Below are 13,363 nucleotides of genomic sequence, written 5' to 3'. Positions count from 1 at the left end.
CCGATGATGTGCACAGAATCAATTTATTTATGACTGAAAAAGAGGGTAAGTATCACTATACACATATTGACTGTTGTACGATCAATCAACGCACAGAGAAAAGAAACATTTCTGCGAACGATGTCTGCATGGCTTCATGCGAGCCGACCTGCTGAAAGCGCACCGGGAGGATTGCCGAGGCGTGGGAGAGACGGCGATCTGAATCGACATGCCTCAAGAACATGAAAACATCTTAAAATTCATCAACCACAAACATCAAATGCCCGTGCCTTACGTCATTTACGTCGACTTCGAAGCGCCATCGCCGGAAAGAAGTGTTTCGTACAACAAACAAGAACACCAAGCCTGCGGGTTTGGGTACGTGGTTGTTCGATGAGATGGTGAAACAGAGAATCCCGTGATCCACCGAGGTCCCAACGCGGCCGAAACGTTTCTCACGTACTTACAACGCGAAGAGAAAAACATCAGGGAAGCGTTGTCGGATCCTGCTCCATGTATATGATGCTGGAGGATGAACTCGCTCACAAGCATGCTAAGTGTTGCCACGTGTGTGACCAACCCCTGAACAGGGATGTCGTGAGAGATCATTGTCACATCACCGACCGGCGCCGCTCACAACATCGTGCAACTTAAAACTTAGAATCGATCCCCACAAAATCAACATCACCGTGGTCTTCCACAATTTGAGAGGGTACAATGCTCACTTGATCATGCAGGCCACCTCGAACATCCATGGCGATATCAAGTGCATCCCCAACAACATGGAGAAATACATTTCGATCTCGCTCAACGGTCTGAGATTTATCGATAGCGCTCAGTTGCTCCTGTCATCACTCGATAGTTTGGTCAAGGCCAACGATAACTTCGCCATCACCCATCAATACACCAATGAGGCGACTCGACCTCTGCTGCTCAAAAAGGGCGTGTACCCGAAGGAGTACATGGACGATTGGCCCAAGTTCGACGAGACCCAACTAACTCCTATCGACCGATTTTACAGCAACTTGACCGAACCCCATATCTCCCAGGATGATTACGACCACGCTCAGATTGTGTGGAACAAACTGGGTTGCGAGAATCTGGGCGACTGCCACGACCTGTACTTGAAAACGGATGTGCTGCTGCTGGCCGACGTGTTGGAGACGTTCAGAACGACGTGTTTGAAACAGTATCAACTCGACCCTTCCTGGTACTACACCAGCCCCGGTCTCTCTTGGGATGCGCTCTTGAAGAAAACCAGAGGCAAACTGGAATTGCTCACCGATTATGACATGCACCTGTTCATCGAGAAAGGCATGCGTGGTGGGATTTCCATGGTCTCAAGTGCACGAAAGCCAACAACCCATACGTTGAAGGCTACGACTCGAAAAAGCCCACCAATCACCTCCTGTATCTCGACGCCAACAACCTGCACGGCTGGGCCATGAGCCAGTCTACAGCTACGGGTGCGTTCGAGTGGTTGGACGATGAGATCGATATCACGAGCATTGCGCTAGATTCGAACAAAGCTACATCCTCGAAGTGGATCTGGAGTATCCCGCGGCATTGGACGCTGCTCACAACAGCTATCTGCTGGCTCCCGAACGATTGACGGTGAACCGAGACTGGATGTCGGACTATCAACTAACGTTGCTCGGGAAAAATATGCTGGCCAACGTGAAAAAACTCGTTCCAAACTTGATGCACAAGACCAAGTACGTGGTGCACTATCGGAATCTGCAAATGTACCTGTCGCTGGGCATGAAGCTGACCAAAATACATCGGGTGCTGCAATTCGATCAAAGTCCCTGGATGGAACCTTACATTCGGTTGAACACCGAGCTGCGAAAACAGGCCACCAGCGACTTCAAGAAAAATCTCTACAAACTGATGTACAATCGGTGTTCAGCAAAACCATGGAAAACTTGAGAAAAAGGGTGACGGTCAAACTCGTGCGATCTCACGAGGAAGAAAAACTCAGGAAACTGATCGCCAGTCCGCATTCAACCGAACAAGCTATTCGATATCGACTTGGCAGCGCTCCACGGTGACGATTGACGGTGAACCGAGACTGGATGTCGGCGATCAACAACAAAGTCACTCGACTCCTCGATAAAAGACCTGTCAAAGCCATTCAAATGAAATCCGTGACGACCGAATTGGTTGCGCCATCACGTCACGGCCAAGAGAAAAAACTACCGGACCGGGTCGTTGTGAGGTATCTGTACCAGCCCGGTGAACTCGAAGGAGGGGACAAACGTCGCGCCACAGACCCCGTATGGTCCATGAAAACGTACCACATCGACCAAGTGGACATCAAAGACGACGAACCGAATTTGTACTACTTGCAAGATGGACCGGGTGGGGGATTCGTCCGAGAGGAATTACAAATCGTCCCTCATGACACGGTATTGCCCCCTTATTAAAGATTCGTCTTATGTTTCTCATACATGTGGAGATTGATCAAGAAACAGTTGTTCAGACGCATCGGGGTGGACGTCCATGACTTCGATATTTATGCCGCCCTGCGTTGAGTCATAATTCGAGGGAAATTCACCAGCCTGTACGATAGTTTAGGTCTCATGGGCACCGAACGGTTACAACACCGCATGGATACGTTAATCGATTATAGCTTCGAGACCCGAGAATACGATGTCTCGTACTCCTAAATCCACTTCGAGGAATTCATGGCAGACCCACTCCATAAAGTCGTTGCCGAATATTACGGCTACATTTAAATCCAATCCAAACTCCGTTGCTAAGCTCGGTCTAGGCTGGAGGCACATCGGAGGATGCCTCGCGCTACACCTCGCCGTTTTTAAGGGGGGCTAGGAGGCTTAAGTCCCATAAATAAGCCTCTAAGCCGCATGTGATGCAGAACCCCATTGTACTACTACTTTATGCATGTAAAAGATTTTTAGGTGGTAAGGTCAGTACTTCTAATTGCATTGCTTATGGAGAATGTGGACGTTACCCTATATATATTGAAGCATATAAGCAAATTTTAAGATATTGGATAAGGTTAGTAAACATGCCGCAGTCACATTATCCCAAAACATGTTACAATATGATGTGTATGTATGATAGAAATGGTAATATAAATTGGATAACAAATGTGAGAAATATGCTTGAAACATGTGAATTCGGATATGCTTTTAAACTTGATTGTATTAGCTTCACAAATGTTTTTTATTAAATCCTCGTAACTCTAAGGTTAAAAGATCATTGTACTTTTAACTCTGGACATGCCTCGATGTTAACATCTATCAGCCAAAAACTTCATTGTATAGCACAGCAAATGCAGATGTTATAGGTGTGTATGTTATGTGGTTTAGGGGTGATAGAAGATGGGTATCATTTGATATTAGTCTGTCCGTATTTTCACAATTTAAGAATGTTATATATCCCCCCATTTTACCGCATCAATCACTGTGAATATAAATTAAGGTTATTGTTGAAAGCAACAAATCTACAAACTGTTAAAAGTCTATCAATGTACATCTATCATGGGTTCAACAATAGAAAAAAATACCATTTGTAACATTGTATTGTATTCTACAAACTTGTATTGAACTCAGTACCCTGAATATAAGAAAATGATTCTAAATCGGTAATCTACTGTCATAACATATAAAAAGCTCGCGCCTGTGAAATATCAACAAAACATTACAAAAATAGCTCACATCAAAGCCTACTCCAAGTACTCACCGCCAGCGAAGATTGTCTGTCTTGAAATGTCGAACGCCTCACTGGTTGACACATAGCTTAGTAGATCTAGATCCTTAACAAGGTTCTTTTATGTAACTATTTGCTGATTGTGTAAACAACCAAGATTATTAGACTACTCCTGCTCACGACCTTATAATCCGGACATCCCGCTTCCAAGCTGCGCGAACCTATTCACTGCGCATGCGCTATGAGCGCTTCCCAGCGCAGCACAGCAGAGCTGTTGAAACCACTTTTCACACCAAACTGGGGTTACTTTAGTGAATCGTTTTAACTCCGATTTCACGGGGGTTTTGTTCATCGCGTTATTTTTCAACTTTCTCAGTTGAATTTGCATTTTTTTTATTTGTTACTGTAAGTCCATACCGAAAGGTATCAGAATCTGCAAAGTTGTGTTTTACGTTGCAACCGACCTTTAACTAATTTGAAATGTACACAAAAGTAGCCACTTCAGTACCGTATCGACAGTATCGTCTGAATTCACATTTTTTTTTTTATTTCTTTTATATTATGGCATTCAGATTCCAAGCTTTAAGATAAAAGTAACTATACAAAATATACAACGGTGTCTGTATCGTAGATAACCTGTGGTTGTCCGTGGTCAGAATGCAGTTTAGTAGAAATATTTACACACACAAAATAGCATGAAAACGAAAACTACATTGTGATGAAATAGCTAGGTGTACTGAAATGTCAGGGTGAAAAGGAACACTATCTAAACGTCCATCCTGCCTGACACAGTCCAAGCTGTACACTCCAGGTTCGCCATTTACAGAACACATCTGTCAAACAGATTCATCTGTCCAGTACTTACACATCTCTGTGATGGAAGGGTAGAGGTAGTACAGACGTCCCTGATGAGTTTCCTTCACAGGTGTACAGGTCTGTGTCCGGGCTGCTTCGGCTGGCTCCTCCACAGTTATAGACCTTAGTGGAGACAACACCTGCACCTAGGTACAACAACACAGTCAGGTGAGTGAATAATGCTTTTCAGAGGGAGGATGAAACAAGAAGCACGAGTTCATCAGGTAGGTGATTCGGGACATGTTCACCTTCTCTCCAACGCCTGGTATCATCACTGTTTGAAAGTACACATAATCATAATATAGTCGGAACTGTCAACTTTTATTTACATGCCGTATACACATTGTACCAACGGATAGTATATACCGCTGTAAAACTAGATGCAATTAACAGTATTATACCCAACTCGTTAGAAAATCCGTTTCACCTTTAGACGTATGCAGCAAAATGTTATATTGTGCATTCTGATACTTCACATACCTCTCTTTAGTTTGAATGTAGCTGTACCACTGACAATTCCCACACGGAAGTTTTCAATGAAGGCATGTCTGGATGGAGGTACCATTTTGTATTCTGCCGTAAACTTGTAGTACAGTCTGGATGGAGAGTTGATGTTTGACCAGTTGGTGGACTGAGATGGACCACTGTTGATGTTGGGAGGTGCCTCTGTCGTGTCACCATTGCTGGCGGTCAGTCGAAGGAGGTTGGAGTTTATTGTGGGCTTCGTTGTTACTGTGGCATACATGTAATGTACAAATATGTGAACAAATACGATAAACGACAGTGCAAAAGATTTACAATTTCGTTGATATTTCCAGGTCATAGGTTTATACTCATACGGCGTCCATTTTGTTAAGGGTAGATGTACAGTCCTATGAAATACTTAAATATGAAACATCAACGCCAGTGAAAGAGCAGTGGCGATCATCCATGGAAACAGATTCAAAGAATCATGAAGCAAAATAGCGCTGAAAAGTATACAATAAATGAATGAATCACCGAAAAATTAACAATGACACGAGGTCTTCGGGAAAAAGGGTAAGCATGTTTTGCGCCTCTGGCAGCAACTGATATTCACACTTAGTAGTAGATATAATGATAGTCCGAGACCAAGTCCAACAAAAGCCTCTGCAAAGCTTTATTTCACAAATAAAGCTTTTGTCAGGCCCTTAGATCTCGCCCCCGTATATCTACTACTTTTGAACCCCCAGTTAACTTCCTGGCCCCACGTGGCACTACTGTACCACTATGACGTGTTGACAGGAGGTAACATTGTACCGTACGGTATGATCAATAATTCCTCTCTAACGAACCCTCTCCCTGGCCCATCTCTCAAGTAGTACAAGTTCGGCTCGTCGGCTTTGATGTCCACTTTATCTATGTTGTAAGTTTTGACTGACCATATCGGATCTGTGTCTCGCTTACGACTATCCCCTTCGTGTTCCCCCGGCTGGTAGAGGTACCTCACGGGGACCCTATCAGGTATCTGTTTCTCCTTCCCACGCAATGGTGCAGCCGACTCTGCCACTATTGATTTTAGTTTGATAGCATCGGCTGGTTTCTTGCCGGTGAGACGGGTGATTTCGTGGTTGATGGCCGACACCACCTGAGGTAACCGCGCTACCCATTCAGTCGATCGTTTCCCCGGGTTGGCCATCTCTCTCGCATACTGATGCCCGAATAAGCGCTTGGCCAAAGTCCTATTGAATCTCTCAACTATGGCTTGGCTGCGATGGGCTCCAGCAGCGCCACGCCTGACCTTGGTATCGTGTTTGTCTAGCAGGTGTGACACGAACCCATGAACTCCTGCCTGTCCTCATCAGCAGGGTCGAGTCTCGGCGTTGGTATATCGATCAGTGATGGGGAAGGTATCGTTGGCCTTGACCAGACTGTCGAGTGACGACAGGAGGATCTGAACCTAGTCAATGAACCTCAGGCCATTCAAGCTGAAGGAGATGTATCTCTCCATGTTGTTGGGGATGCACGTCAGGTTGCCGTCGACTTTCACGATGGCCTGCATGATCAAGTGAGAGTCGACCCCTCTCAAGTTGTGGAAGACCACGGTGATGTTCATTGTCTTAGGGGTGATTCTAAGCTTGAGGTTACACACGCAGTGAGCGGCGCCTCTATACTTACCGGTGACGTGGCAGTGATCTCTCACCAGATCACCGTTCAGTGGGCTATCACACACACGGCAGTGAGTGCTGCAGGCGTGAGCTAGCCGATCGGCTTGAGTCATACGCATGGGGGCGACTGTGTATAGTGCATTCCTAATACTTTTCTCTTCCTCCTGCAAACACTTTAGAAACTTTTCAGCCGCGTCGGGACCCCTGTACACCACGGGAGCTTTCATTTCCCAATCACATCGGACGACCACATATCCAAACACACAGGCCTCGTGCTCCTGTGTTTTTTGTGTGTTGGGGGTACCCCCAGCCTCAACGGGTTTGACCAAGGCTTCGAAGTCGGCGTAGATGACATAAGGCACGGACATCTGGTTCTTGTTGTTGGCAAATGTTAGGATAGTGTCACCTTCCTTGGGCATGTCGACTCGTATGGCAGTCTGCCCCACACCTTGGCAATCCCCCCGGTGTGATTCCAGCAGGTCGGGTCTACTGAAACCGTGCAGACATCGTACACAAAAGGTGTTTTTTCCCAACGTGTTTCAACTGGTCGTGCAACAGCCTGCTGAGGTGTTTTATCCACGTGTAGTGATACTTATCACCTCGCTGGATCATGAATATATTGACAACGCGTTGGGGGTTGCCCCCCTCCCCAACAGTTGGGGTTTCCCCCAGTTATCTGGGATATGGGGGTGGGTTCATCTATACCATCCCAGTTGAGCCCGTCGTCTTGGGGATAGCTAGAAAGCCTGTCTGAATGAGCTGGAAACTAGAAACAAGGCTGACCTGATAGCTACCCTCAGGCAATTGTCTTCTCTATTCTTGACGTTGACCATAGCCTGTTTTGCTTTGTAGTAGGGGGCAAGTCTAGGTACGACCCGCCTCTGAATGGCATGTAGTTAGCTATGTCTAGATAGACATTATCGATTTTATCCACTACCCACCAGGACCCCATGTGTGTGTAGTGTTCTAGGTATTCTCGTATCTGCTGAAAACTGGTATCTATTGACTTGTCTATAGTCTCGGTATGAGTCACGACTTCTTGTTTACCTCGGACGTATGGCTGAACGTACTCAATGACCCCAGTGGGGGTTCCCCCCACGCCCTGCTGTTTATCGAGTGACATTTTCACTGTGATTTGAAACTTTATACTTCCCAAATCGTTTAGTTCCTCATTGACTTTATCAGCGATTAGAGGTTTGATATCGGTGAGTTTTAGTTGCTTTACTGTGGGAGGGGGTTGTATGTTAAGTAATCTCAACAACTGTGGTTTGACCATTCGAGAGTAACCAATTACACCTCGCTGTCTCGCTATCTGCTTGAGCTCCCGAGTAGTAGACATTGTGTACACACCTAAGTATATCAATCTCTAATACGGCCACCGGCAAGGGAGGTAACTCTTCCAACCTTGATAAAAAATAGAGGCGCTATAAAATCCTTAGTAAATATCTAGATAGACCTTATCGATTATACCCTCGACCCAACCGGAACATGCGCAGCATAGTAGGGTGTTTTGTATTATTTGCAACGAGTCGTCAACAACTATATCTATCTCTCCATGCACATCTACTCGTCCACCATCAAAGTAATTCCAAGTGTGCCCAGCCCACGGTACATCAAACCCTACTTTCACCATGATTGTAAAATTAGCACCTCTTATATAGTTCGCTAACAATCATGGGTTTGAGGACACTGATATCTATACTTTTCCCCACATCCATCTGCCAGCTTCTCAGGCAACGGCTTTCCCTGGGCTCAACTTCCACGAACATTGTTATACCTAGGTGTGCACAGTCTCTAATTGGACCACTACACTGCTATGCTGAGGAGGCGCCTACGTTCTTTTCTGTAGTCTTTTTTCTTCTCGTAGATAAGATGATGTCTGACTACGTTTGCTCCGTGAGCTTTGCATAGGCAGTAGTGACCTTTCACCCCGACACCACACACAGAACACGTGTAGTTGATACTCTTTATATGAAAACAACAGTACCCCTCAGTCCTGCAGCTCCTACCACAGGCCTCGGTCTTCCCCATAAGTATGTACTGACATCGGTATGGGGCAGGTCTCATCTTTGGTATACTTATATGAGTACTTAGTCAAATTGTTTCGCAACCAACACAGTCGCTGCTAGACCCAGTGCAATAAAGATCAATTCCCGGTCCATTTGCCCCGGGGATGGTGTGTAGTACTGAGCGAGTGTGGGCTTAGGAGGGAGTGGTTTTAGCTGTTTACCGGTTAGTAGGTAGTATTCTCTCGCTGCGTCGTCGACATCATGGAATGATTTAACGGCATGGTTCTCACGCCTGAGTTGTTCGTTAGCGTAATCGATGCTCTGTACACGTTTCTTCGCGTACTCGGCTTGCGCTGCTTGAAATTTCTCAAAGGCCAGGTCATGGCACTTACGCTCAGCTTGTATCTCAGCTGCGTGTGAGTCCCGTAGTTTCGAGAAGAGGAAATTACTCCCGGAAAATGCCAGGGCGTTTACTAACGCCCCGCCAACCATCATGGCGATCGTAGCCATCCTATATATAGTTACAATTACTTCAAAATATTTTCCGGTAGGATCCCTTGTTTTACTAGGATGTCCTTGGTGGCCATCGCCATACCCAGGTTCATTATGAGCATACCCATATCCTGCAGGTTGAAATCTAGCTTGATAGTCGGTTGTTTAAGCACCATTTTGGTCAACCGAGCGTACCCTACAGCTAGACTGGCGACCACGGTAGCGTGGTATGCATCGCTGACGAACGTTTTCCCCTCACACATTATGTATATGATATAAAATATATATTTATAACATGATATGTGGGTTGACCTCTAATTGTAGGGGTTCCTGGGGAGGGATACCCTCCCTGGGTGGTTGTTTATTATATAACCTTGAGATAGCCATGGCAGCAGTTGCGCCTGCAATCAACAGGAGTGGAGCCCTGCTCCATGTGTTACTCTTATGTTGGTTAGACCACCTTTTTCTACCGGCGGCGACTCTCTTAGGGTTCTTCTGCCTGGTGACTGTAGGGTTCACCTCCCTGGGGGTTTGGGGTGGGGTTTCCTCTGAAGGGGTCACCTCCAGTTGGGGTTCCCCCAACGTCGGGGTCTCCTCCATTTGGGGACTCATTCCTTGGGCAGCATCCATCTTGTATACTATTATTATTATTTTTCCCCTCCTTAAATTGGCAATGCTTTGCTGTGATAATCGCCGCCGTCACCGGTGCTAAAAACATACCGTATTTGTGGTACAGCATGCAGCTGATAGAGCTCAAGCATGTTCAATAAAAGGGTCTTTCTCGAGGTCCTCCCACAGGTAAAGGCGACGTTCCTGGAGAATGGGAAGGAAGTATGATGCAAGACCAGTGTATATCTGGGTCATAGACGATCCTATAGTCTTTGTTATCTCGGCGCCGAGTCTAGCCTCGTATCTAGCGTACAGCTTATCGATTTCTTTGGTTGACATTTTGTGAATTTTATTGGGAGTGTAGTCCCCAAAGTAATGTTTGGCTTTGCCACCAACAGCCAACGCTACCAGTCTCTCTCGCTTATCATCGTCCCCTCGCTTATCATCGTCCCCTCGCTTATCCCCCTCCAACAGTTGTTCTAGCAATTCATCACATTCCATCTTATAATGTAATAAGTAAGTTTTAGTTTTAATAATATAATACCCGATGCAGGTGAAACACAGTGAGTGAGTGAGTGAGTTTAGTTTTACGCCGCACTCAGCAATATTCCAGCTATATGGCGGCGGTCTGTAGATAATCGAGTCTGGACCAGACAATCCAGTGATCAACAGCATGAGCATCGATCTGCGCAATTGGGAACCGATGACATGTGTCAACCAAGTCAGCGAAACTGACCACCCGATCCCGTTAGTCGCCTCTTACGACAAGATAGTCGCCTCTTTATGGCAAGCACATGGGTTGCTGAAGACCTATTCTACCCCGGATCTTCACGGGTCGTGAAACACAGCGAAATGAAGGTTAAGTTGCACACGACGAGCACTTCAAAAACAACCATAACTATAACTATAACTGATAAGTGCTGAACGCTAAGCATTTGCTAAGCATTGCTAAGCTTTGCTAAGCATTTGCTAAGCATTGCTAAGCTAAAACACCCTATAGGCCACGGGTAGGTCGGACTTGAGCACGAGCTTAGCATGTTAAGTTTCAGCGAGCTGTTTCTTTACCCGTTCCCGTTCTAGTTTGCTCATCACATCGTTCTCTCTCAAACACTCCTCGAACGAATCCCTGTCCTTGCGGTGGAATAAGGCCACCAATCGCGTCTGCTCCCTGAGGTCTTTCAACACTGAGTTGAACTTCTGCGTTAGCACCCAGATGCTGTGCTTTGCGTGACGGCCGGAGAAGGTCAGGTACGATAGCATGTCTCTCTTTTTTGTTATCTCACGATTAGCGCTGCAGTCGTCCAGTATGAACAGCGTCGACTCTTGGCCACCTTCCCCGAATACTGGTTTCAAACCTGCCTGGCCAACTCCGGGCTAGTGACCATGTCGAACTCCAGAGAGATGTTGTCTATGGTGTAACTGGCCTCATCACCGTTCGGCGTACGCACTACTTTGCTGTAGTCGTTAAACGTGAGCTCGTATTCAAGCCTATCCCCCAGCGCGGCCTAGTAAAACGGCGCGTGTCCCGTGAGCAACTCGAAGTCGAGCGGCACGCAGAACCTGTTCCCATACGCTTGGGTGATGGCCTTGTCACCGTCCGAGATCTTGTCTAGCTGGTCTGCCGTGAAGCCGTACCCTACGCGCAACTGGGTCGATTTGCTGATGCCCTGGTACACGTCATTGACACGTTCTCCCTCGCTTTTCCAGAGGTCCCCGTAGCAGTGAAACACGTCGCTGTCGTCGATGCTCAACATCTCGTTACCGCTGATCTTGATAGTGGTTTTCTTGATGATGGCCGGACCTACGTACGCACTAGCTCGCGTTTGTCGTTGTCGGAGGTCAACGTGAGGTTGAACGTCAGTCGAACCGTGCCTGGTACGATAAGGTCATGCTCACCCAGGTTTGGGAATCTAACCAGCAGCGTTTGGTTCTGGTCTATCTTGCTGGGATTGTTGGTGATGGTCACCGACTGGCGCACGGCTCTGACACCTAGAGGCTCTTTTGATCTTCGGAAAGGATCTAGTTTCCTGCCATACATTGTTATATAGATAAAATATAAAAGTTTAATATAAATAATGGCTGAAGGCGGTCATGAGTACATCCCGATGGATGATATGTGGGATGATAGTGCCCAGACGTTCGGGGAGGATGACACCACATTCACGAACAACCCCTTAAGTGCTGAACTTGTACAGCCGGCCGTGGACGATTATTACGCCGCAGTTGAAAAGAGAGACAACATCAAGCCGTTGGTACGAGACTATGCCAAGTTTACCATCGATAAGAAGGGCACGCTGTGATTGAAGGCTCACCCGGGGGTCGATATCATGAAAAAAGACGGGAAAGGACCGTATGCTTTGTCAACACTCACCAGTCGCCCTGGTGGGAGTAAACTGATCCGTGATGAACTAGGCTTCATAGATTATGGTGGCGCACCGTCTAAGCTTCCCCCGAAGGTCGTCCAAGATCTACAAAACATCAGGGCCGAACTCAGCGGTGAAGGTGATGCAGACAGCATCGAAAAACTATTTGCCACGTACCATGACAAACCCTTGCCTGTTTTCGAATTCCCTGTTCGAGAACTGTGAGGCCTAGACGAAGCCTTGAAACGAGAACTCGTGAACAACGTGGGGAAACTGAACGAGATTGATGAGCACATCGTTCGCTAGAAAATAAAACTCACCGAAACGGAGGACGATGATATGAAACGTCGTATCGGAGAGAATAAAAAACTTGGAAGACGAGAGACGGACTCGGTTGGAATCCACTTCCTCGAACCGGGAAGCCCTCCGATCCCAGATCAGTCTTGTACGGGAAACCATCGATCGAGTCCTAAACGAGGACACGACGCTAGCTGACAGGATCCGAATCCTCTTCCAAGAAGAAGGCATCACCATCGCGAGAATTCTGACTGCATTGGGCTTCATCATATCAACCCTGGTGGTGTCATTGACGCCTGCCGGCGGCAGTGGTACACCAACACCAACACCAACACCAACACCACGAAGTGACTGGATAAAAAAACACCTGAAATCCCTCGGGGAGGCCCTGGCTAAACTCGCTGGTAAGGCCGCCGAAGCCCTGCCCGGCATCCTGGGTAGCATCGTCTCGTGGTTGCTGAGCGCTCTGGCTAAAACTGCCACGTGGCTCGGTCAAAACCTGTGGGCAGCCATCGTCGCCGTGGCGGGTCTGGTGTACGTAGCGGCTAAGGAATTTTTAACCAAATGAGTCCCAAACCGGCCACTACCCCACCAACCACCAGAGCTGTTTTACGGTCGCGTGCTGATTGGATTGTGGGCGTTGGGGTTGTGGGGGTGTTGGTTGAACCCTGGGCTCCGGGGGTGGTACAACTATACCCATCGCACAAGTATGTGTGGGTGGTGGGACGTGGGGGGTGTTCACATTGGGGTTGACGCCCAACTTTTGGTCCGCCGTGGCTATGACTATTTCGTTGTTGTAGCCCACCACTTTTTTTACTCTCAGTTGCATATCGCTCGGAGCCATGTACAGTCCCACGTTGAAGACGTAGTCGACTTTCGACCGGGCGTATTCCAACCCGTCTTGGTAGCGTTTGATGGCACTCGGGAGATCAACTGGAGCATTGATAGCATCCTCAAC

At 47.1% G+C, this 13,363-nt stretch overlaps 1 protein-coding gene across 1 annotated transcript in view; it reads right to left on the bottom strand.

Moving 5' to 3' along the window:
- The window catches only part of LOC124288740, a 75,856-nt gene that overhangs the window by 56,529 nt on the left and 5,964 nt on the right, over positions 1–13,363 (bottom strand). The window contains exons 5-6 of the mRNA XM_046725269.1: positions 4,990–5,241; positions 4,520–4,655 (exon numbers count right to left, since the gene is read on the bottom strand). Of these exons, the coding sequence (XP_046581225.1) occupies positions 4,520–4,655; positions 4,990–5,241 (388 nt within the window). The remainder of the gene's footprint in view (positions 1–4,519; positions 4,656–4,989; positions 5,242–13,363) is intronic.

This window comes from Haliotis rubra, unplaced genomic scaffold, assembly GCF_003918875.1.
Source record: "Haliotis rubra isolate DU_JTF1 unplaced genomic scaffold, ASM391887v1 Scf423, whole genome shotgun sequence".
Taxonomy (NCBI): Eukaryota; Metazoa; Mollusca; class Gastropoda; order Lepetellida; family Haliotidae; genus Haliotis; species Haliotis rubra.
The sequence above is the reverse complement of the archived record's forward strand: the minus strand, read 5'-3'. Positions and strand labels throughout refer to the sequence as shown.